This window comes from Eptesicus fuscus, chromosome 1, assembly GCF_027574615.1.
Source record: "Eptesicus fuscus isolate TK198812 chromosome 1, DD_ASM_mEF_20220401, whole genome shotgun sequence".
Classification (NCBI taxonomy): domain Eukaryota; kingdom Metazoa; phylum Chordata; class Mammalia; order Chiroptera; family Vespertilionidae; genus Eptesicus; species Eptesicus fuscus.
In genome coordinates this window covers 107,451,977-107,476,869 of record NC_072473.1, presented here as the reverse complement: position 1 = coordinate 107,476,869, position 24,893 = coordinate 107,451,977, and the positions used below count along the sequence as shown (strand labels likewise).

At 40.0% G+C, this 24,893-nt stretch overlaps 1 protein-coding gene across 6 annotated transcripts in view; it reads right to left on the bottom strand.

The window, feature by feature from the left end:
* Window positions 1-6,211: 6,211 nt before the first annotated feature.
* Window positions 6,212-24,893, bottom strand: part of MAP7D3 (MAP7 domain containing 3) — a 33,530-nt gene continuing 14,848 nt past the window's right edge. Inside the window, exons 7-18 of one of the 6 annotated variants that reach the window (XM_054717607.1) lie at window positions 22,683-22,808; window positions 18,988-19,640; window positions 18,553-18,656; window positions 18,077-18,288; window positions 16,574-16,706; window positions 13,919-14,054; window positions 12,852-12,956; window positions 11,793-11,846; window positions 10,057-10,162; window positions 8,260-8,452; window positions 7,078-7,337; window positions 6,212-6,470 (exon numbers count right to left, since the gene is read on the bottom strand). In XM_054717607.1, the coding sequence (XP_054573582.1) occupies window positions 7,082-7,337; window positions 8,260-8,452; window positions 10,057-10,162; window positions 11,793-11,846; window positions 12,852-12,956; window positions 13,919-14,054; window positions 16,574-16,706; window positions 18,077-18,288; window positions 18,553-18,656; window positions 18,988-19,640; window positions 22,683-22,808 (2,078 nt within the window). In that variant the 3' untranslated portion in view covers window positions 6,212-6,470; window positions 7,078-7,081. The remainder of the gene's footprint in view (window positions 6,471-7,077; window positions 7,338-8,259; window positions 8,453-10,056; window positions 10,163-11,792; window positions 11,847-12,851; window positions 12,957-13,918; window positions 14,055-16,573; window positions 16,707-18,076; window positions 18,289-18,552; window positions 18,657-18,987; window positions 19,641-22,682; window positions 22,809-24,893) is intronic. The other 5 variants (XM_054717613.1, XM_054717617.1, XM_054717621.1 and 2 more) reach the window with 5 other exon arrangements.

The following is a 24,893-nucleotide window of genomic DNA, read 5'->3' as shown; positions in this document are numbered from 1 at the left end:
TTGACCACATGAGGGTGGCCATCTTGTGTTGGGGTGACAATTTTCATATTACCTCTTTATTAGACAGGACATCTATATTTATAATAGGGTAATATACAAATTGGCCCGGTATGCCGTCACATAATGACTGAACAGCAGGAGGGTGGGGCAGCACGCTACAAGTGGTGGAGAGCTACAGGAGGGTGGGCAGTGGGCGGAAAGCTACAGGATGGCAGGGCAGCGAGCTACCTGTTGCGGAGAGCTACAAGCAGCGGTGGGTGGGACCACCAGCTGAGGCAAGTGGCAGTGAGCTACTTGTGCATGGATTTGTGCGCAGGGCCACTAGTTTTACAGAATTGTCAAAGACTTGATTTCAAAACCATCTGCTAGGCCACATATAGTTATCAATTTATCTGGCAGCTATTCTACCTCATTTTTTTACATTTTAGATTTTTTTTTTCTTAGTGTTTTCAGCAGTAACCCTAATCAGTGTGTAATTGGGGAAATAAAGAAATCCTCTTCTGGTATTTTACCCTTCATCAATTAATAGGTACCAAAGTGTTCAAATAATGTTTTAGACAAATCATACTTGTTAACTTCCCCTTTTTTGTAAACATTTTTATCCTGTTAACTTAATTGGGGAGATTTGTATTCCTTATATATACAGAAGGGGTAGTTAGAACACATAACTTTGATTTTGGTGTATATGGAGAGGGGATAATGGTTGAATTTCCTAGGTTTATATGAATTTAAGGAGTGTATGTATTTTGAAACATCTGCCGAGAGATGGTGCTGAAATCTATTATTATCTAGGCATTTTCTAGCTATTTAGCTTAGGTCATAAGTTAAACCTTTATATAAGGAAGGCAAAGTTTGTTTACTGCTAAACTCATTTAAATAATGTTACTAGATATGCAGTATATAGAAATTATTAATGTTTTGGTGTGTAGGAAAGGATGAAAACTGGGTTAAAATAAGAGCCAAATTAACTTGTACTGAAAGGGCACTTTTGTTTTCTGTTTAAACTTTATCTTCTTAAGATTTCTTCAGGAAGAAAGCTTGGCACTTGGGGGCAGCCATTTCTTCTACTGTAATGCCAAAATGAATTTAATTAATACCAACCCTTGAATGTACTCAGCAGCAGGACTTTCCTAATTGGGTTTTACTCTTTGTCTTTTAAAGTACAAGCAGCATTTGACCTATTTCCAATGCTCTTGGCATTTTATTGAAATAACCACTAAAAAACTATGTATAATTTAATTATTCTCTTTTGTTTTGCTTCATAAATACTTAAGAATGTCTTTTAAAGACTGTTCCTACCTCGTTAGCTAGTCAAGATCCTATGATGATCAACCTATTCTAAATAATGTTTTTGGAAAAAAAAAGACTTGAAAATAAAAAATATGTACATCTTGGGCCTTGGCTACTGAGGAGAAAAGAAAAAAAATTGAGAATTAAGTGTTCCTGACATGGGTATGTTAGAAAAGTACTATAAAAGTTTGAAATATTCAAAAAGTTCTGGCTAGCCTTGGCTGGTGTGGCTTAGTTGGTTGGGCATCATCCTGTGTGCCAGGAGGTTGCTGGTTTGATTCCTGGTCAGGGCAGATGCCCATGTTGTGCCCAAAATTCCCAGTAGCGGGTGTGCAAGAGGCAGCCAATCGATGTTGCACTCTCATATTGATGTTTCTATCACTTTCCCCCTCTTTTCCTCTCTCTCTCTAAAAAAAATAAACTATTATTTTAAAAAATTAAAAAAAATTACAGCCCTAACTGGTTTGGCTCAGTGGACAGAGTGTCGGCCTGCGGACTGAAAGGTCCCAGGTTTGATTCCGGTCAAAGGCACGTACCTTGGTTGCGGGCACATCCCCCGTAGGAGGTGTGCAAGAGGCAGCTGTTCGATGTTTCTCTCTCATCGATGTTTCTAACTCTCTTTCTCTCTTCCTCTCTGTAAAAAATCAATAAAAAATATTTTTTAAAAATTTAAAAAAATTAGAAGTACTGGCTATTATTTAGGAATCTCTCCTGATATTCTTTGCTATTTACTTTTTATGGAAATTAATTCAGTGAAACACTCAAAACTTTTTAGTGTTTCTTAGTGGTGTTTTTCCAGATAAATTCTAGGGGTAAATATTTCCAGCCACAAATAAGTAATTCTGTAACTGTGGAATACCTGTATGCTTTGTTTGTTATATCTTCCATGGAGATATGAATGAATATACTACTCCATCTGTGAACATTTTAAATGCTGAAATAAAAAATAAGAAATGTACCCCCCAAAAAGAACTTATCTACTTGTTGTTAACAGAGTGGGTTGTAGAGCCCAACTGCTGGGGTTCAAATCCTGGCTGCCTTGCCATTTTAAAGTTATGAGCCCTTGGGCCAGTTACTTAACCTAGCTGAGCTTTTTTCTTCAACTGTAAAATCAGACTTAGAATCCCTACCTTGCAGAATTACATGCAGATTTCATAATGCAAATGCTCAGCAGGGTGACTGATAATCAGTAAAAGCACTCAATAAACTTTAAGCATGTATTTTATCTCCATGACCAGAGATCGTATATTAACTACCATGCAAGCCACCGGACACTGTTCTCACTCCCCAAGCAGTATGGGTGTTGGCTTTATAATCAGACTTAGGATTGATCAGCTCTGCCTTTCTGGTTGAGTGACTACCAATCTCCACAAACCTCAGTGTCATCCTAGGTAAAAATGAGTAAGGGTTTGAAGTGATGCCTATAAAGTACCTGGCATACAGGATGTGCAAACTTTACAGTTATTATAACACTAGAGGCCTGATGCACGAAATTCGTGCACGAGTAGGCCTTCCTTCCCCCGGCTTCCCTCTGGCACCTGGGACCCAGGCTTCCCTCACAGCCCCAGCTTTGCCTGCTAGGTCATCTGATCTAATTAACACATTACACTTTTATTATCACTAGAGGCCCGGTGCACAAAATTCATGCACCGGGGGGCGGGGGAGGGAGTCCCCTCAGCCCAGCCTGCACCCTCTCCAATCCAGGACATCCCTCTCACAATCCGGGACCACTGGCTCCTAACTACTCACCTGCCTGCCTGCCTGCCTGATCTCACCTAACTGCCCCACCTGGTGGCCTGGTCACCCCCAACTGCCCCCCTGCAGGCGTAGTCACCCCCAACTGCCCCCCCTGCTGGCATGGTCACCCCCAACTGCCCCCCCTGCCAACCTGGTCGCCCCTCACTGCACCCCCCTGCCGGCCTGGTTGCCCCCAACTGCCCCTCCTGCTGGCTTGGTAGCCCCATGCAGCCTGATGCTCAGTCGTTTGGTCGCCCCTCACTAACCCTGCTGCCAGCCTGGTCGCCCCACATAGCCTGTTCAGTCATCCATTTGGTTGTTTCGGATGTGATGGTCGCTTAGCCTTTTATATATAGATAGTTGGGGAAATTATTAGACACTGGAATTGGATTGGTGGGGAGACCAAGGACAAAAATAACCTTTCTGGGGCCTGCTTCAACAAACCAGACCTGGGGAAGGGGGGGGGAGGGCACTAAAAGTTACACAGGGAATTGACCTGATAAAACGTGACAGTATGCCTCCATGCTTTTGCTTCTTGACACTTGCTACTGTTTTATTAGTCCCAAACCTCCAGCTCTTGCCAAAATGAGTGACTCTTCAGTATGAGAATGAAAGGGTCTACAGATATTGTACTGCAGCCCCCCTCTCTTGCCTGATAAAAGGGTTCAGAAGGGCCATAATGTACACAATCACATGGCCATAACTTATGCACACACAGGCACCTTGGCTAAGATTCAGGTCTTTAGATCCCATTCTAGTGTCCCTTACATTATTCCATACCGCACTTTGTGGTTGTCAGGGATTAGAGGGAGCCTTTAAAAGGCTTTACAGTGTTCATGACATAGGTGGAAGAAATGTGCTCATCCTCAAAATCCACAGGGGAGAGGACACCTAGAGAATATCCAGAGAGGAAGGGAAACTGGAGGCAACCAATGTGTCCCCTAACAAGTTCAAGGGCACCAGCCCAGGGCAGGCGGGGGAAATCTAGATCATGTCCATCACTTCACAGCTATAAACAAGGTGCTTTGATTGCATTTCAAGTTGTGTGCACACCAGGAGATATCCTAGTTCAACAGCTCCAACAGAAAGACCAACAGAATGGAATGCCAAGTGGGGAATAGCTGCTACCATTCTCATAAGCACCAGACCTCAAAGACTGAGGATAAACAGGACCTTACCTTATAGAATACAATAACTAGTGGAGTAGAACATGTTTCGAGATTGAAAACAACCTTTATAGGCAGATCAGAACACTGGTCTCACCACGCACAGTAAGTGATGTCATGGAGAGATGGGTATATAACAGTATAATCACTGCCTGAACACACTCAGACTTAAAAATCAAGTGTTTTCTCCTCATTCATGGCAAGCACCAAAGGTGAGCTTTGCAAGGGCCAGGAGAGGAGGAATGAGGAATGACTGTATAAAGGGTCCAGGGTTTCTTTGTAGGGTGATGAAAATGTTCTGGAACTAGATGGTGGTGATGGCTGCACAACACTGAAAGTACTAAATGCCACTAAATAGTGACTTATGTGAATTTCACCACAGTAAAAAGAAAGGTACTTTATTCACTGGCTTCAAGTATAAGTCAGACCATCACGGGGAAGAGTAACACAGGAAAGAGTAACAAGCATTGGAATAGGTGCAGGAAGACCAGTGTTTTGAAATTCACATCTTAATATCGCACAGGGGGAACTCTGCCAAATCCCTGAGTAGCTGGAGAGAAGCATCAGGGGATTTGTTTACTGAACTTGCTGGTTGCCTGTATTCATGGCTTGGTTAACAACTGGTGTCACCTCTATACTTCCACCAGTACATTTTGTGTTATTATAATGAAAAGAAAACTTGGCTTTATGTGCAAAGTTTATTTCACAGAGCACACATTTATATGGAGGTATAACAGAGTGTTTCAATATGTAACATTCGTGCGGAAAAATATCAGAAATATTGTTAGGATGATTGTCTGCCTCCTATATAAAAGAACTAGTGTTTGAAAATAGTTTTAAAATCTAAGGCATCAAGCTCTAATCTGTAACAAAAGGTATAGTACTCTGAATAGCAAAGAACTAAGAAACAAGAAAGAATAATTACTTCCTTTTACTAATCCAAGACTGGTGACTAGAAAGAAACATGGGCCTGTTTCAAACTATTTGTGATTCGCCAGAAAACTCACTAGCATTAGGACAACTAAATTGCATTCAAGTTTTAGTCAATAGTTTTTTGTTGTTTCTTTTTTAATCCTCACCTGAAGATATTTTTTTCCATTGCTTAAGAGAGAGAGATTGAGAAACATCGATGTGAGAGAGATATATCGACTGGTTGCCTCCTGCAGGTGCCCCGACCAGGGACGGGGTGCCAACCTGCAACCCAGGTACATGCCCTAGACCGGGAATCGAATCTGCAACCCCTCCGGTGCTCGGGCTGAAGCCCTAACCACTTAGCAACCGGCCAGGGCAAGTTTTAGTAAATTCTTTTAATCAGGACTCAGTGCATTTCAGCAAATATACATCTTGTGTGTGTGCATGTATGTGTACCTATCTATCACACGGACTAAAGAATAACACTGTTCCTGTACTCACTTGCAGCCACTGGTTAGAAAAAGGCAAGGAAATTTTTGTTCCATATCCCAAGCCTGGGTGTATACTGAAGGGCAGGACTGGAGGGTATAAACAGAAAAAGATTATATACACAGTAAACATTTAGAGGAATTAAATATTCCCCACCAGACAACAGCCAAATGCTGCTTTATGTACACAATAAAAACAATACATGTTTTTGTAGATAAACCTTAGTATGTACTCCAAAATGAAATACTGCTAAGAGCACAAAATATCCTAATTGTTCCAAGATCACATCTTCTAGGACTCTTAGCATTTGGGGGCATCACTGCTTGTGTACTCAGCTGGCAAGGTTAAAAATAGACATATATAATGGTAACATATGCTTTACTCTATTTTGCAACCTTTGGTATTGGTATATTAGAAATAATCCAACATAGCTCTTGTGAGCAATCTTGAGTCCTTCACATAACCTATTATGTTCTCTACAAGATCAAACAGGAGTTTTTAATTGTTAAACAGAAAAACATTATTTTAAGATTTCAAACATGTACTGAGAGAATATTACTCTTTCCGTAGAAATTCTTTTAGAAGTACAAGAGTTACTAGTTTATAAACACAGCCTCAATGCACACTCAAACACGTGTTGGTAGGAAAATACAATGAGATACAATGGAGATTTTTACGGGAAAACAAAACTTTTTACTAAGAACCCTTCCTTGTGGACGTCAAGATGACATGAGTGAGCGAGCATCTTCTGAGACTTGTTAAGATGACTTTTTGATGTTTTCCCGGTTTTTTAGATTGTTCTTTTCTTTGCTTGGTTCAAGTCGGAGGTGGACCTAGAAGTTGAAACCCAGAGTGGAGGATAAATTCTCTTCTAGGCTGCATGAGGTTTACATGTCCGACCACAGGGAAAAAGAAAAGAAGATTAGTAGAGAAGATGTTGTGAGCAGCAACTGGGCCCTGGTCTTCCTTCCTTCCTTCAGGGTGGGTCCGGTACCCTCAGCAGCCCCCTTGGAGTTGCTGACACACTGGTACTCTTATAAATGCTCTCAACATCCCCAACCCCCAAACAAGCCCATGCTGCCTATCAACTTCAAAGAGAGCTTCTCAAGGAAAGAAAAACAAAGGCCTTTTGGTTTTGGAAACAGGTTGAGAGGCAAATTCCATAGACCTCATAAACACTCTGCCCTAAATGATAATCTGCGTGCTGTAAAGCAGCTAGTGCGAAAAGAACCTACTTTGTATTATCTGGCAGGAAATGCAGGACATTAAACTAGAATTAAGTCATTTAATTTACTCTAAAAACGAATTAAATAGAAGAGTCTTCAGCATTAATGTAACTTTTAGACCCACCACTATTTTCTCCCTCACCTCCCAAGTTACATGGTGCCAAAGTGGCCCTGGAACAGCAGGAAGCAGGATTGTTCAATGTTAATGGTCTTGGAAACAAAATGAAGATGGGATAAAAAAAAAAAAAAAGCCTTACCTGATCAAGCAGAATCAGATTTTTCTATTTTTGTCTGGGGACTTTGGTGGAATGTTTTGGAACCTTTCAGATGGTGTTTTTGGCTATCAGGAAGGTTGCTAGAAATGAGTGGATCGATCTTGCGAGTGCTATCTAGTATCTGGTCACACACACATTCCTGTGACACTGAATGTAAATCTTCAGATGGTACCATGGTGTTGCTGGTTTCGACTATCTTTTCAGTTTTTGTTACTTGGTTGGTCATTCTTTTGATGGACAGCCTGGAAAGAGATGTTTTGGTTAGAATCTTGATTATCCCCAAGCTAGGGCTTCATCTTGAAAGCAGCTACATATTTTAACAAACTTTTAAGAAATGCCTTGGAAGTAAATGAACTTTCAGAATGATAAAATGGGAAGGCTGGAAGGGGCCCTGGATATCGCAGAACACACTGGTTTTCAAATTGTGTCCTATAAAGTCCTAGGTTCCATGGGCATGCTAATGGACTGGGAGCAGTTAAATGTGAAGGCTGCAGGAACCCTGTCCCTACTTCAAGCTGATCCATGACATGGCTAGTAAGGTGAAGTGAGGACTAATGTGGATTTTCTAGCTCCAGTGCTCTTTCCAAACCATCGCTATGTCTCTTAGCAGAGTGTTTCCATGGGCCTTGTAGGTAATGTCTTTCAAGTAATCGCCCAAAGATCCTTCCTTTCTAGACTCTGTTCCCACTCTTCTGACCTAATCTGTGACCCTCAGTTTCCCCATATATAAAATGAGGTCATTAATATCAAACTCAGAAGTGCAATGATAATTAAAATAGGTTATGTAAAATAACTGGCATACAGCAGCCACTCAATCAATGACCCCTTCCCAGATTTTATGAGACAACATTAACTAGTGTGAACAAAAGCACAGTTTGGAATCAGATGTATGTGGGTGTGGATTTGGGCTCTGCACTGGAACAGTGGGATGTTGGGCAAATAAGACCCATAATCTCTCCATGCCTAAGTTTCCTGATTTGTAAAGATGGGAATGCTAACACTACATAACAAGACTGCTGTGGATTAGTTTGTTTCTGTAAAACAAGTGCTTAAAATAGTGTTTGGTACAAGTTAAGAGCTCAGTCAATAATCTCATGTATCATTCTAAGAATGTCAATCATAATAACACCAAGTTTATTCTGAAAAGCTCGCCGAGTGACTAACCTGATACCCTTGGCCTGAGCCAAAGGGTCTTTCACTTTTTGTCTGACGTTTTTCATGTCACTTTTTAAAGATGCTCTTGTCTTTGTATAGACTTTGTCAGAATTGACTTCTAAAGACAGCAGCCTGGGGGTGCTTTTCACATTTCTAAAACTTTTCTTGAGTTTTCTGGATGAATTCATGCCATTTGTAAAGGCTAGAAAAAAAGGAGTAAGATTGAAACCGGAGCTTCAACAACAAAGACAAGAAGAACAAAGGCTGTGATGTTGATAGGCTGGGGGAGGGACCATCTGTCTGATGGCAGGAAGAATCATGGGAGTACGCTGGAGAGGCAGGCCCAGCAGCCACCAAACTACTTTTCTCAAACATGGTCCAGGCTGCTGCCTAGCACACCTGTCCCAACTTTCCTTAGAGTATAAAGGGGCCACCTTTAAGGAACTTGCCCTTTCTCCTTTGGCAGGAAACAATGCCAGGCCAGAGGATAGGACTAAACCATGCTTCTTATCCTCCTCCTGATTACCCACCTACCCAATTCTGCCTCCACCTCTTATTTTAGTCTCACTTCCAATGCCACCTCCTACCCTTTCCAGTGCCCTAAGGCAGACCCTATACCTACCTTGCTCCTACTGCTGTGTTCTCATTGCATTTTCCCAAACTTCTTTTAATGCAACCTGCTTGTGGTGGAATCATTATTTGCTCATATGTCTACCTCCCCATTGGCTATGGTTCCTCAAGGCTAAGGGCCGTGCTCTTCATCTCTGTATCCCTGTACCTAGTAGAGGGCCTGACTTTTGGGATAAAGGGTGGACAAACTGTTTTTTCAGATGCCAATTACTTTTGCCATAAAATGGTTCCTACTCATAAGGGAACCAATAATACATTTTAGAGGGCACTCATAATCATGATATGATTTTAATTTTTCTCAATGAATTAGAAAGTAGTATTCCACCTGTGGTCAATCATAGATGTCAGAGGAGGCCCTGAGCTATGAAATGTTAGTAAGCCTCATATTCAGCTGAGAAAGAGCTGCCATCTATAGTCTTTTAGCACAACCTGTAAAATAACAACAGCCGCTGCAGCAGCAGTTAATATTTATTGAGAGTTTACTACGTGTCAGGCACTATTCTCTTAGCATTACACAGATTACCTCATTGTAATCTTATACCCACCCTAGAAGAACAATAGCTTCTCCTTTTTCAGACGGGAAAACTGAGCATACAGAGAGATTAAGTAACTTGCCCTTAGCCACACAGCTTAGAAGCAGAGGAGTACCTGGATGAACCTATGCAGTCTACCTCTTAAATAGCGACTAACATAACTCAAAAGGTGCCCAGCGGTGTGGCTCAGTAGTTGAGTGACCACCCATGAACGAGGAGGTCATGCCCGGGTTGTGGGCTCGATCCCCAGCAGGGGGCGTGCAGGATGCAGCCGATTGATGTTTCTCTCTCATCAATGTTTCTCTCTCTCTCTCTCTCTCTCTCTCTCTCTCTCTCTCTCTCTCTTCCTTCCCCTCTCTCTCTAAAAAACAATAAAAATATATAAAAAAACAACAACAACTGCCCAGCCATTGTGGCTTAGTGGTTGAGCATCAACCTATGAACCAGGAGGTCACAGTTTGATCCCTGGTCAGGGCACATGCCTGGGTTGTGGGCTCGATCCCCAGTGTGAGTGTGTGTAAGAAGCAGCTGATCAATGATTCTCTCTCATCATTGATGCTTCTATCTCTCTCTCCTTCTCCCTTCTTCTCTGAAATCAATAAAAATACTAAAAAAATAACAACAACTCAAAAAGCAACCAAACCTGATGGATGCAAGTCATCAGAAGAATCTGCATCATCACTTTCGGGCTCATCCTCATCGTCTGCCTCATGCTCCTCGTATGTGTCACTACTGGATGTTTGTGCATCCTATGATGAAAAAAGAAACTTATGGTTATATCTAAATATTCAATCATCCTGACATAGTTACTTCAAAGACAGATGTCAAGGCTGGACTGATGGCTAATTTTCATCATTTCAAAGTAAAGATTTTAAAAATTTAAACTCTTTGGTCCCAAGAATCTACAGGAAATAGGACAGATGGCCCGAGTTTTGTCTTTAAGTTAGGGGAGGACACTCAAGAATGAAAGACTTCCCTGAGTGGGAACCAACAGACAAGAGCTTTGGGTTAGCATGCGGTCTCTTCCTGCTCCGAGTCTGAACTAAGCCAAGGTGGGGGCAACTGGTGAGTAGCTCAAAAAGTTCTTGGCTGCTGCTTGAGGTAAATTTCTCAGACCAATGGACTAAATGATCTTTGAGATAGTGACCCCAGAACTTTCCAAAATTATATTTCTATTCTAAATTTTCATAATTATATCAACTGGTCAAGTGTAAACAGACAAAACATTACTTTTATAGCACAGAGGATAAACAGCATAGAATCTGGAGGAAAAAGGCCTTGCATGCATGTGATCCATCAAAAGACAGGACTCTGAGGTAGGCAAATACTTATGAGACAGACCTCCAAAGCAGTAACCATACATGAAGAAACTGGTAAATTTGAGTTCATCACAGGATATTATGAGAGTGGGAAGCAAACTATACCATCGGGGCTGATATCTGCAATACATATATTCAAAGGGCTCATAACCAAAGTCGGTAAAAACTCCTACAATCAAAAGGCAGGCAACCCAATAAAAACACGGGAAAGGACTTGAAAAGGCACTTCTCGCTCTGGCTAATGTGGCTCAGATGGTTGGAGCATTGTCCCATACACCAAAGAGTCGCAGGTTGGATTCCTGATTGGGGCAGGTACAGGGAGCAGCAGATCAATGTTTATCTCTCACATCAATCTCTCTCTCTAGAAATATCAATTAAAAAAAGAAAAAGAAAAAGGCACTTCACAAAATCAAATATCCAAATGACCAATAAGCATATGTAAATCCATTAGTCATAAAAAATATTGGTAAATTCAACAATGTAAAAATGAAGACAACATTAACAAAAGACAGCCATAAAGTGGGAGAAGTTATCTGTAATACATATAACCAAGAAAGAAGTAGAATCTAGAACATTTACAGAACTATAAATTAGTAAGAAAAAGACAAATTAGCCCCAAAGATCTGGGCAAAAGACCTAAATAAGCATTTTCACACAAGAAAAAAAAAAACATGAAAGATAACTAAAGATCTAAGAAATATGCGAAACCTTTTTATCAAGGAAAATGCAATGTGCAATGTGATACTTTATTTCATTACCACCAAATTGGCAAAACTTAAAAAGAATGTGCGGCCTACCAATGTGGCTCAGTGGTTGAGCATCAACCTATGAACCAGGAGTTCATGGTTCAATTCCTGATCAGGGAACATGCCTGGGTTGTGGGCTCAATCCCCAGTAGGGAGCATGCAGGAGGCAGACAATCAATGATTCTTTCTCATCACTGATGTTTCTATCTCTCTCCATCTCCCTTCGTCTCTCATAAATCAATAAAAAACACTAAAAAAAAGAATGTGAAGCAACAGGAATTTGTATATACTGCCAGTAGGAGCACAGAGACTACCTTTGAGGTATCTGAATCCGTCTTTCTTGTCCGCTTCATAATTTCTGCAATTCTCTAAAGGAAAATAAAATTTCAAACATGAAAACAGATTAAATGCAAAAGAGTGATGATTACTCCCATTTTCCAGAAGTGGATAATATCAGTGACTGCTCCAAAGCCACACACTTAACCGACACAAGACGTTGGGTGGTAGTTGATTCTTTCCTCCAGTCTTGGTCTCAGTCACCTTTGAGTTGTGATAACTGTACTTGTTTTGGTAACACAGAAATCCAAATGATTCCTCACTCCTAATTTTGCAGACTTTCTAATGCATTACTTAGACTAAGCACATACTACTGCAAACCAATTAGAACTTTTACTGGTAAACATAATTGTAGTCTGAACAGACCATGACTGAGGCCAATGTTAATGACAAGAATGTACCACAATGATGCGACACTGTCAGAGAGTTTGTTACTAGAAAGAGAACACACATAGGAGAGCTAAGAATTCTTTTCCCAGTATACACTTCTTTCCCTGTAAGTGAGGAGAAATGCAGCTCTCTGGCCTCCTCAAGGTGATGGATCTGACAGAGGCCTTGCAGCACCTCAGCCAGGACTGGAGCCCTTCCTTGCTCTCAGATGAGGCACATGAATTACACAGAGTGAGCTCCTACTATACAAAAAGCCTGCACCTTGGCCTCTCAGAGATCTGCACTTTCTAGCCCAGGTTAGAAGAAAACCTTATTTCCACCAACCCCTACCATGACCTGACTAATTCTGTTCAAAGGAGCTTTGCTGTAATTGCCACCACTGGTCAATGAGGGATAGATACGGTCAATCAAAGGAGACCCTTTTAGGTAGGAGAGGTCAGATCCTTGGCTAAGGAAGAAAAGAGGAGAATGGGAAAACAACCATTGTCACTAATTTGTGATTTTCATATCATATGCCCAACATTGTTTTAAACAAAGAATCAAATCCCCAAAACACACACACACACACACACACACACACACACACACACACACACACAGAGAGAGAGAGAGAGAGAGAGAGAGAGAGAGAGAGAGAGAGAGATTACCTTTTTTCTTTCTAATCTTTCTTGTAAATTCTGCAACATAATTTTTTCCTGCTCCTTCTTGCGTTTGTCGGCTTCCTCCTTAGCTTTTATTTTGGCGTCCCCTTTCTAGGAAATTTATATAAAAATGTTTCATGTCAATATATCTGAATTACATCAGGCAACACTAGTTTAAAAAGTTAAAAAGTTAAATGTTATCCAGCTAAAATAATGTCACCTTTTAATTAAGAGTACCTATAACATATACGGAATGGCCGTTTTTTAAAGCATTAGCTAAAATGTACAAAACTAGGCTATTATCTTGAGGATTTAGAAGACATGTGTTACTCCCCTCCAGGACCTCAGGACTATCATTAATAGTGGTTCTCAAACCACTATAGTTTCAAAGTATGTAACTGTGTGGCTATTAACATTAACATAGCAACAGCAATCATGTCTTACACTTCTCCAAAGCATCAAGAGGAGTCTTAAAGCTACCTTCTCCAGGAATGCAAATGCATATAATCATTTATGTGACATCTAACTGATTTTGATGAATGATACACTAAAAGTGGAATATAAAATAGGTTATTGAAACTGAGCTGAGTTTGGGGAATTATTTACCTGGTAATTTGAATTTACATGGGTGAAACATTCTTATTGATAAATTTGATGACTTTAAATTTTTAGAGGTATTCGTAATTTTTATCTTATCTGTTGGGGGGATGTGGAGTGCAGGTGTGTGTGTCACCACAGAATGCAGGATTGGGAATATTCACATAGGACATTTAATCTGTGTGAGTGGTTTGGATTCCTGAAACCAAGCTGCAATATTGTTTATGTGGACAAACTAAACGGCTGTTCATCTATAATTTGCTGCTTTCTCCTTTTGTGTCCTTTGGTAAACATTCTTGGATTTTGCCAAGGGTGGCTGAGAATGACTTATAGCGATGTGAAATGTTAGCTAGACTGTAATGTAAAAATGCAGCCAGAGAAGGTGGCCTCCTTGGAGAAGCAGGTTTTTGCTTTGGGTTTCAACTGAATTTTATAACTTAGTTCTCATCCCCTGATAAAGTGCAGACTCAGCAAACCTGTAATAACACTCGCTGGTTTTCCTGATCTTGAAGTCCTTCCTTCTTTTTTATTTCCTTTTGTTGCTGTCCATGGTCAAATTTTGAAAACTTTTCTTGGCCTTCAAATGCTTTCTTTGTCCCTTTTTTCTCTTTCCTGATGACACAAATATTTAAATAACTCTTAGTATTTATCTTGGTCTCTACCATACATGGCTTGCAGTAGGTACAATTTTCATTTATACCAGATTCACTACATTTTATGTGTTGTTACTCCACAAGATATGCACAATTTCACCCTTTTAAAATGGAGAAAACTAGCCCTTGGGAGTAAGAACTATCAAGTGACGGGCTACTTTGCATCTTAAAATATGGGGAGGGGGGAAGAAGGGAGAATATCACTCCTTATATATGGGACTCTCCACTTATACATGCTCATACCCAATATCACATGGGAATGCGATTGGGATAATTTAGAGGAGGGTCTGGTGGTGCCCAGAGGAAGAAAACCCAATCAACAAAGACCAGTACTGAGTGCTTTTAAGATGCTAAATCAGCCTTGGCAAGTTTGGCTGAGTTGGTTGGGCATTATCCTGTGCATTAAAGGTTGCCTGTTTGGATTCCAAGTCAGGACATACGCCCAGATTTCAGGCTCAATCCCCAGTAGGGCATGTGCAAGAGGCAGCCAATAAATGTTTTACTCTCACATCAGTGTTTCTCTCTCTTTCTTCCTCTCTTTTAAAAAAAAATCAATTAAAAGTCTTTTAAAAGCCCTGGCCAGTTTGGCTCAGTGGATAGAGCATCAGTCTGTGGACTGAAGGGTCCCGGGTTCAATACCAGTCAAGAGCATGTACCTCGGTTGCAGGCTCGATCCTCAGCCCTGGTTGGGGCACATGCGGGAGGCAACCAATTGGTGTATCTCTCTCATATCAAAGTTTATCTCTTCCCCTCCCTTCCACTCTCTCTAAAAATCAATGTAAAAGCTATCCTCTGGTAAAGATTAACAACAACAAAAATATTTTAAAAAACTAAATTGGGCCCTAGCTGGTTTGGCTCAGTGGATAGAGCATCGGCCTGTGGACTGAAGGGTCCCGGGTTCGATTCTGATCAAGGCACATGCCTGGGTTGCTGGCTCGATCCCCAGTGGGGGGACGTGCAAGAGGCAGCCGATCGATGATTCTCTCTCATTACTGATGTTTCTATCTCTCTCGCCCTTTCCCTTCCTCTCTGAAATCAAAATATATATATATATGTAAAACAATTAAATTGGCCCTGGCCAGTGTGTCTCAGTGGTTGAGCATTGACCTATGAACCAGGAGGTCATGGTTCGATTCCCAGTCAGGGCATTTGCCCGGGTTGCAGGCTTGATCCATAGTAGGGTGTGTACAGGAGGCAGCCGATGAGTGATTCTCTCATCATTGATGTTTCTATCTCTCTCCCTTCTTCTTCCTTTCTCTCTGAAATCAATAAAAAAAATTTTAAAAAGCTAAATCAGCTTTGTTTACATGAGGGAATGAGTAATACTCTTCAAATTATAGTTTGCTGCTATTCACAATATCCTCTTCTCCTTTCTCCCAAAGCCATGTACAATATATGGAAAGTATGTGATTGTATTTAAAAACACTTAATACATAAAACCAGTCAGACAGTGACATTTCAGGGCCCCAACTGGAATGTCCTTAAGATGGAGGATCAAGAAACCTTTCGATCAAATTAGAATGCACACAACTGTACATGAGATCTACTGACCACAGGAAATCCTTCCAGCAATGGTTAATGAAATGCAGGTGTCCCAAAAGTCACTGGAAAGCACCCTTAGTAAAACATACAAAAAGCCGAAACCGGTTTGGCTCAGTGGATAGAGCGTCGGTCTATGGACTGAAAGGTCCCAGGTTCGATTCCGGTCAAGGCCATGTACATTGGTTGCGGGCACTTCCCCGGTAGGGGTTGTGCAGGAGGCAGCTGGTCAGTGTTTCTCTCTCATCGATGTTTCTAGCTCTCTGTCCCTCTCCCTTCCTCTCTGTGGAAAATCAATAAAATATATTTTTAAAAAAACACACACAAAAAAGTATACTTTCTAGGTTTACAAATTCTACAGTTGCAAGACCTTTGAAAAAGATAGGGGCTGACATCAGTGAATGCCAACAGAAACTGCTGAGATCTGGGATCCTCACATGAGTTTTAGTCTCTCTCTCTCTCTTTTTTTAATGCATTTTATTGATTTCAGAGAGCAAGGGAGAGGGAGTGGAAGATAGGAACACCAATGATGAGAGAGAATCCTTGATCGGCTGCCTCCTGCACGTCCAACACTGGGAATTGAACCCGCAATCTGGGCATATGCCTTGACCAGGAATTGAACTGTGACCTCCAGGTTCATAGTTCGCTGCTCAACCACTGAGCCACGCTGGCCGGATGAGTTTTAGTCTCTTTATGCATCTCCATAGCACACCTTCAAGGTTCATGATGCATGAAGGTGAAAGAGGTCTATGCCATTCATCTACACACCAGTGTCCTCTCTCTGCTTAACATGCTTCCTACAATCATTTCTGATTCATGTTGAAGAAAAAGTCAATCACTCTTTGAGAATTTATAATACATTTAACTTGATAAGTTTTGACTTTCAAACTTTAGGCCCAGGCATGATTTATAGCATAGAAAGGATGATATTGTACTTACCTTTGCTCCTTTCCTTTTTGTAGTTTTTCTTCTTTTTCTTTGTGTTCACGAGCAAGGCGTCGTTTCGCTGCCAAAATTTTTGTTGCCTCCTCAGCATTCATAATCCCTTGTGTGCTTTTATTACCAGAATCTACTTTAAATTAATACGTGAAACAGTTAGTTTAGGGAACTTACTGCCTCTCATTCCAATACAGAGATGCAAAACAACCAATAGTATAAAAAATGAACAATATGTATATGGTCTAAAATGTATAAAAAGCAATCTATAAGTGACTATAGAACAGATTTTGTTCAAAATCCCAACTCCTCCAATAACAGAAGTAGCCTTTTGTTTCTTTTTAACAACTACTTGTTCCAAAATGAAATAATAAGCTGCTCCCTCCTACTTTGGTTTAGCTGTTTTAAAATAATTTACTAAATTGATCCTATGGGAAAAATATTTATACTTAATACAGACATAAACAAGCTTATATTCAATCTAAATGAAGTGTACAATTATTAAATACTTGACTAAACAAAAATATATTCAGCATACATTTTAAAATTTGTTCATAATTTTTACTAAATAATTACTGTGTAGCTAACCATTGATACTAGTGTGTTACAATAGTTGATCATAAATTGGCTAACTGTAGATAACCAAAGAAACCAAGACTATCAGTAACATAAGGTGACTGCATGAAGGCTTATGATAATATTTTAGTCCATGTGACTAATTTCTTTATTTTAAATAAACAACATATGAAAATGAGGGTCATAAGACATCTAGAACAAATAATTTATAATAAAAAGATTATTTCTGTTATAAATAATTCACTGTGGAATTCCTTCATAAAGCAAAATTCCCCAGTATATTTAAAAGTAAGCAATATCCTTGAATATTAAGAACACGTGACAGGTAAAAATACCAATTTGGTACTTTTGGGAACCCAACTACATGCCAGACACCTTAAAGCCTATGCACAGTAACTGATCTATAGCTTCTAATAGAAACCCATTCAGCCATTCATAGAACCATCCACTACCAGAGCTGGAAGGGACTGCAGGGATTACCTAGATCAGTGGTCGGCAAACTCATTAGTCAACAGAGCCAAATATCAACAGTACAACGATTGAAATTTCTTTTGAGAGCCAAATTTTTTAAACTTAAACTTCTTCAATAGACTCACCCAGGCCATGGTATTTTGTAGAAGAGCCACACTCAAGGGGCCAAAGAGCTGCATGTGGCTCGCGAGCCGCAGTTTGCCGACCACGGACCTAGACTAATACACTCATCCAAGAAGTACTTTTAACACCAGTTCTAAAAATGGATTTTCCAAAACAATTAAAGGGTGGGTAAAGTAGCTCTCACAAGGAAAAATAAGCAGAGTGCCAGTGATTGGCAAAATTCTCTTTATCTAAAAGAAAGCTCGCTCCTTAAAAGTTCTCTGAATTGGAAAATAAAATAGAGCTGACCATTCCCATACTTTATTGCCAAAATATAAACTCAGTGAAGGAACCTACCGTCATAGGTCATATGCTTTTGGTTCACAGCCTCAGCGCTTTTAGTGGTTTTTTTAGAAGCCTTTTTTTTTCTCCTTCTGATAGTACCTAATACACTTTGTGTATGTAGGGTATGTTGAGCAGTAATTATTTTACAGGAAACAGAAGATTGTGCTGATTGTTTTGACACAACTGGTGAAACTGATGGTGGGCAATTCTTTTGTATTTGCCTACTGAGAAAAAGCAATAGTTAATGGGGGAAGTCTGATATGATTTTGTAATTAACATGTGCTATTTAATTATTAGTGTACTATTTCATAAAATATATTATGAGATCATGATATTTTATAATAGATGAAGGTAAGCCCTTTGTCTATTAAAGGTTTTTCTAAATATTTACATTACCATGTATACTACATTATTTCAATTATGAAACACTGATGTAAAATTTATTCTGGTAAAACACATATCAGGAACAGTTGCAAATAGCTACTTACTTAGCACTTATGGGAGAGGGTGAATCCCATACGTTTGTAGAAGATGGCCATTTAGACAATGGTGAATGGGTCGATGTGCGCTTCTTGTTTACAAGGTTTGATTTCTGAACAGATCAATACAATCAGATATGAAATTATTAGCAATAACTTTCTTCAGCTGGTTTTTCTTTTTAGAGAAAAATATTCTGAATAATACACAATGATGAAAGCCATAGAAATAATTAATTTAAAAGAAATATTTTACTTCAAAACCCAATTCTATTTGTAAATCCTAATTCATTTAAAATCATTAAACAAATTTACCCTACTTTTTTAATTTTATTGCTGAATGTTATAAATAAGTTGTTTTTATTGGGAAACCTGACTTATCAAATCATCTACACAATTAAAAAAACAGATTTTTAATAGATCAGTCAGTAAAGGTACTTGACAAACCTGTGGAGTGTCTCTCACGTTCACCTCAGGGCATGACTTGGACTCGGGGGATGCTCCCACACTGGCCTTAGGGGGCACTTCCATATTCTCTTCAAGGACTGTTTCCAAGCTTTCCTCAGGAATCATTTCCATGTTCACCTTGTGGAACACTTCCATGCGAGCCTCGGATGTTGTTTTCATGCTCACCTCTGGGTATGAGTCCAAGCTCACTTCAGAGGACGAGTCCATGCTCACCTCAGGAGATGGATCCACACTCATGAGGGACATGTCCTCGCTTCCCTCAGGTGATGTTTCCAAGCTCTCAAGAAGTGGTTCCCCACTCATCTCGGGGAATGCTCCCATGATCACCGCAGGGGCTGCTTCCATGCTCACCTTGAATGGCGCTTCCACACGCACCTCAGGGTGTACTTCCACACTCGCCTCAGGAGCCGCTTCCACACTCACCTCTGGGGCTGCATCCATACTCCCCTTGAGGGCTGCTTCCACGCTCACCTCAGGGGGTGCTTCCAGGCTCACCTTGAGGGGTATTTCTACTTTCTCTTGGAGAGGTACTGCCACTGTTGACTTGCAAAGTACCATGGTATTCTTCAATTCATCATTGCTATGGCTAAGCAAGGGCATATTTGTAGACTGTACTACAGGGCTGTGGATGCCTATGGGTGAATGAGGAGAGAAAATGAAATTCCAGTTAGAAATCTGACAAGACAGAAATGTACCATGAAACAGTATAAGAACAAGAAAAGAGAAGAGAGACTATGGTTATTAGGAAATGACAAGGATTACACATAACACAGAAGTGTTTAGTGAAATGAATCACAGGACAGAAGCATGGCAAAATTGGTACACTTCATAAGCACCACCACCAATAGAATCACTGTGAAAGCAATAATCGTTACAGATAAATATAAGATGCTTCTCCAAAGCTGATGTTTGCAATAGTCATTTCTGTTTTAATCACACTATAGTTCAGAATGATTTTCATAGAAAATTATAAGATTTTCAACACCTTTTAAAAGTAATCTAAACAATTTCTCCAGGGCCAGAGAACTCATTGTTACAGATAATTATGTAAGACATACATGCTTGTTTTAGAATAGAATGAAAAAAAGAGCATTTTTTTCTGTCCCATACTAAAAAATTGTACATTTGCAACAACATGGATGGATCCTGAGTATCATGTTAAGCGAAATAAGTCAGACAGAAAAGAACAAGAACCATATGCTTTCACTTATATGTGGGATATAAAACAAAATGCAACAAATGAACAAACATGCAAATGAAAAAACTCATTGACACGGACAACAGTATGGTGGTTACCAGAGGGGAAGGGAAGTTAAAGAGGGCAAAGGGGGTCAAATATATAGTGACCAAAGGAGACTAAACTTTGGGTGGTCAGCACACAATGCAATGTACAGATGATGTTTTATAGAATTGTATATTTGAAACTTATTAACCAATGTCACCCCAATAAGTTTAATTTTTAAAAACTGTAATAAGATGTTAATCAGAATGGGCTGGACCTCTAAGGTCTCTTCCAGTTTTCTGCCCCCCCCTTTGTTTATCTTTTTTTTTTTCTCTTCCAGTTTTAACAATCTAAATATTTTTTGCCTAATAAATGGACAAAGATGATAATACTTGTTATCAATTTTGGGAATGGGGCCACTTCATAAACTGGTGCTGGAAGTATGGATTTGCATATGTTCCATGGAGGGCATTTTGGCAATAATATATCAAAAGCCATTTTTAAAAGTACACATTTTTTTTTGTTCCAGCAAGTTCACTTCTAAGTTTATCCTTAGGAAAAAAATCAAGTAAGTGAAAATACATTTACAAGGTTATTTATAATAGCATTTGTTATAATGCTGAAACTACTGAAAATATAATCCAAATATTCAACAGCAAATTTGGACTATACTAAGATAGTCATTAACAGTAATAATATGTTATTTTTGGACATAAAAACAATATGTATTGAGTTTAAACAAAAACCAGTTATGCCCTGGACGGTGTGGCTCAGTTGGTTGGAACATCGTCCTGTGGACTGAAGGGTCTCAGGCTCTATTCCTGGAGAGGGCACATGCCCAGGTTGTGGGCACATACGGGAGGTGACTGATGCTTTTCCCCTATCCCTTCCTCTCTCTCTCAAAAAAATAAAGCAGGTTATTATCCCATTTTGTGGGGGAAAAACATAAACACAAAGAAAAACATGCAGTAAACATTTTTTAAAAGATATTTGATGATAAATTTGTGACATTATCTTTAAATATGGGCAGAACATTTTAATATGATCTTATCAAATAATAAAAATAGAACAATTATTAAAGATCGACTTAGTCCCTCACTTTTGGTAAAGAAAGCATTAATTTTTTAAAAAATTGATTTTTACAGAGAGAGAGAGAGAGAGAGAGAGAGAGAGAGAGAGAGAGATTGGTTGGTTGCCTCCCACATACGCCCTGACCAGGGATTGAACCCACAACCTGGGTATATGTGCCCTGACCAGAATCGAACCTGCCACACCTTTTGGTGTACTGGAGGATGTCCCAACCAACAGAGCCACCCGGCCAGGCAGGGCTGGAGGAGCAAACATTTTATTTACATATCCACATGTGCCAACAGTTTGTGTTACAAAAGATATAGTAAGTATAATAACTTAATTTCTATTAGCTACAGAAATTTAAGACAAAATGTTGAATTTTTTGATGGGAGTAATATATTAAACAGTGTGGCTCAGTGGTTGAGCGTGGACCTATGAACTGGGAGGTCATGGTTCGATTCCAGATCCGGGCACGTGCTCAGATCTGGGCACGTGCTCAGGGAGGTATGGCTGATTGGTGATACTTTCTTATCATTGATGTTTCTACCTCTCTCCTTCTCCCTTCCTCTCTAAAATCAATAAATTATTTTAAAAAATGAAATTAGAAATAGCTTACAATAGATTGGAGGGAGAGTGGCAGAAAATAATCTGACATACATATAAATAGACATAAACCAAGTCAGGAATTTGAAACTAAAGAAGTAAATATGCACTACTAGGAAGTGAGAGCATTTTGATTTACTTTAGGAATCAAATGAATATTGACTGAAAAATATCAAAGGGGTGGGATATATTCTGGAAATTTAAAAATGGAGAAGGGGAAAACAAATGATGGGAACAATGTGTTAGAGCTCTCCATTACTGAGGATGTCTAACTACCCACAGGCATGTCTAACACTATACGTGACCTATAAATGAGAAAATCCCCATAACCCTGAAGTCTTATTTTAGCAACAATCTTTATGTTCTTAGTTAAAAGCCAAAGAGCAGCTCAATATTATTCTTTCATATTTTAGGGAAAAAAGAAGGGTAAAGTAGGAAACTTCCTACCTTGATATTAAGTTTTTCTATACCTTTAAAATCCAGTACTTTTTACAGTATTGTGACACATTTAAGCAAGGTCAAGAAAACCATAGAGCTTTGTAATTTATGCACCACCAAAATTATCTCATCCTATAAATTACCTATTATCCAGATAACTACTCTACAATGCTAGAAGTCATAAAATAAATATGCAACATAAACTGTTGGGTAAAATCACTCATTTGGAAACTAATGATTCAGATTATTTTCATGCCTTATTGCAACAAATTAAGTGATACAACCTACTCTTTAAGTGCAAATACCAACACTTTCCAGCCTTCTACCCTATGTCTGTTACCTGGAGTATCTTTTCCAGGGATTGATAATGAAGCAGCACTTTTGCTCCTGGCTAGTGATGCTTTTGTTGGGGCGATCAGACGCATGATTAAATCATTCTCCCAAAGATCGGTGTACAGTTGCTGAACTAAATGATGAGAACAAATAAAAAGGATTCAATTTTTTGAATGCCAAGCAAAAAAGAACAATGTGCAAAAAAGAACAATGTGAACTGCTGCAAACAACTTTCTCAGCCGAAAAGTAGAGGCAATGAGAACACATACATAATAGTGAACACTGCCACCTGACTAGACTGCATTGTTAGGGAAGAGGGTACCTGAATAAAGGGGCAAAGGCCCCAGCATACCACACCACCACCAATGAAGGAATCTAGGTAATGTACTTAACAGAGTCCAACAGCTGGAGTCTTTATGGAGAAACTCACATATGGAGAAAAAGGTTGTACATGACAAAACAACTTCGCTAACAATCATACTACTCCAGTCCATTGCCAAAAGCTCCAAGGTATTGACAGAATTATTCTGCAATAAATTTTTATTCTCATAAGGACTGCTGTGACAATGGCATTTGACCAGAATCAATGAAGTGAAGAGTGTTCAGTAAGTGAATGGTTCGGTATGAAACAAAAAGTAACAATCATGTTGGACAGGAAAAAGTTAGAGGGAAAAGTATTAGAAAGAAACTACTTTAAATAAAGAAATAGTTCAGTAATAATTGTGATATCTTGCATGCAATAATCAGTGGGGAAAACATTCACAAAAGAAGGAAGTGGGGTAACAGAACAAAGCTTTGAGGTTCAAAATATGGCTGGTAATTTAGGACTTCTAAATGCAAATTGATGAAATGTTTAAAGGAAACCAAGTCCTCCAGTACAAAAGTATCTCTTCCAACATCTGTCATCTACTTTGTCAGCCTCATTAAAGACCTCTTGTTCAGATAATGATAGAATTATGTATTTCATTTAAAGACAGCTCTCCTAGCTTCAGCCAAATAAGCATGGCGCCAAAGTACATTTTTTAGTTAAAGAAGGGATATTTTGACTTCTACTTTTAGGAATGACTTCGCAAGCAACTGAATGTTGACATACATATATCTCTTTTAAACCACTATTTAAGACTGGTACTTAGAAATAACTACCTACCTGATTTTCTTTCTACTTTTTCAGCTTCTGTAGGGTAATGTAGTTTGCTATATCTTTTATTCAAAGACTAGAGGCCCAGTGCATGAAATTCATGAACTGGGGGCGGCGGGGGGGGGGGGGGTCCCCTCAGCCGGCCTGCACCCTCTCACAGTCTGGGAGCCCTCCGTGGACATCCCCTCACACCTTACCTCCCGGCTTGCTGCTCCTTCCTGCTCCCAGCAGTGAGCCCAGCTTCTGGCTGAGCGGCGCTCCTGCGCATCATAGCCACCGGTCGCTGAGCTTTTATTTTATAGACTAGAGGCCCGGTGCATGAAATTCGTGCACGGGGTGGGGGAGGGGGGTTCCTCAGCCCAGCCTGCACCCTCTCCAATCTGGGACCCCTTGGGGGATGTCCCACTGCTGGGATCGGGCTTAAACCGGCAGTCAGACATCCTTCTCACAATCCTGGACTACTGGCTCCTAATTGCTCACCTGCCTGCCTGCCTGGTCACCCCTTACTGCCCCCCTCGCCAGCCTGGTTGCCTCCAACTGCCCCCCCTTGCTGGCCTGGTTGGCCCCAACTGCACCCCGCTGCCAGCCTGGTCGCCTCTTACTGCCCTCCCTGCCGGCCTGGTCATCCCTCACTAACCCCCCTGCCAGCCTGGTGGCCCCATGCAGCCTGCTTGTTCAGTCGTTTGGTTGTCCCTCACTAACACCCCTGCAGACCTGGTCACCCCACGGAGCCTGCTTGTTCAGTCGTTTGGTCATCCCTTACTAACCCTCCTGCCAGCCTGGTCACTCACTGCAGCCTGCTTGTTCAGTTGTTTGGTCATCCCTCACTAACCCCCCTGCCAACCTGGTCATAGGCAGCCATCTTGTGAGGGTCAATCTGCATATTACCTCTTTATTATATAGGATAAGCACCCTTTTTTCTGGAGATCAAGGGCAAAGCAATATTATATTTTACAAGCTGTTTAAATATATTTTGATAGTGAGTCACTCCTTTTTTCAAATATTTTCTATATTCTCTGCACTTTTTTGTAAGAATTTAAATTTCAAATATGATGTAGAGATTCTATATCCCAAAACTTA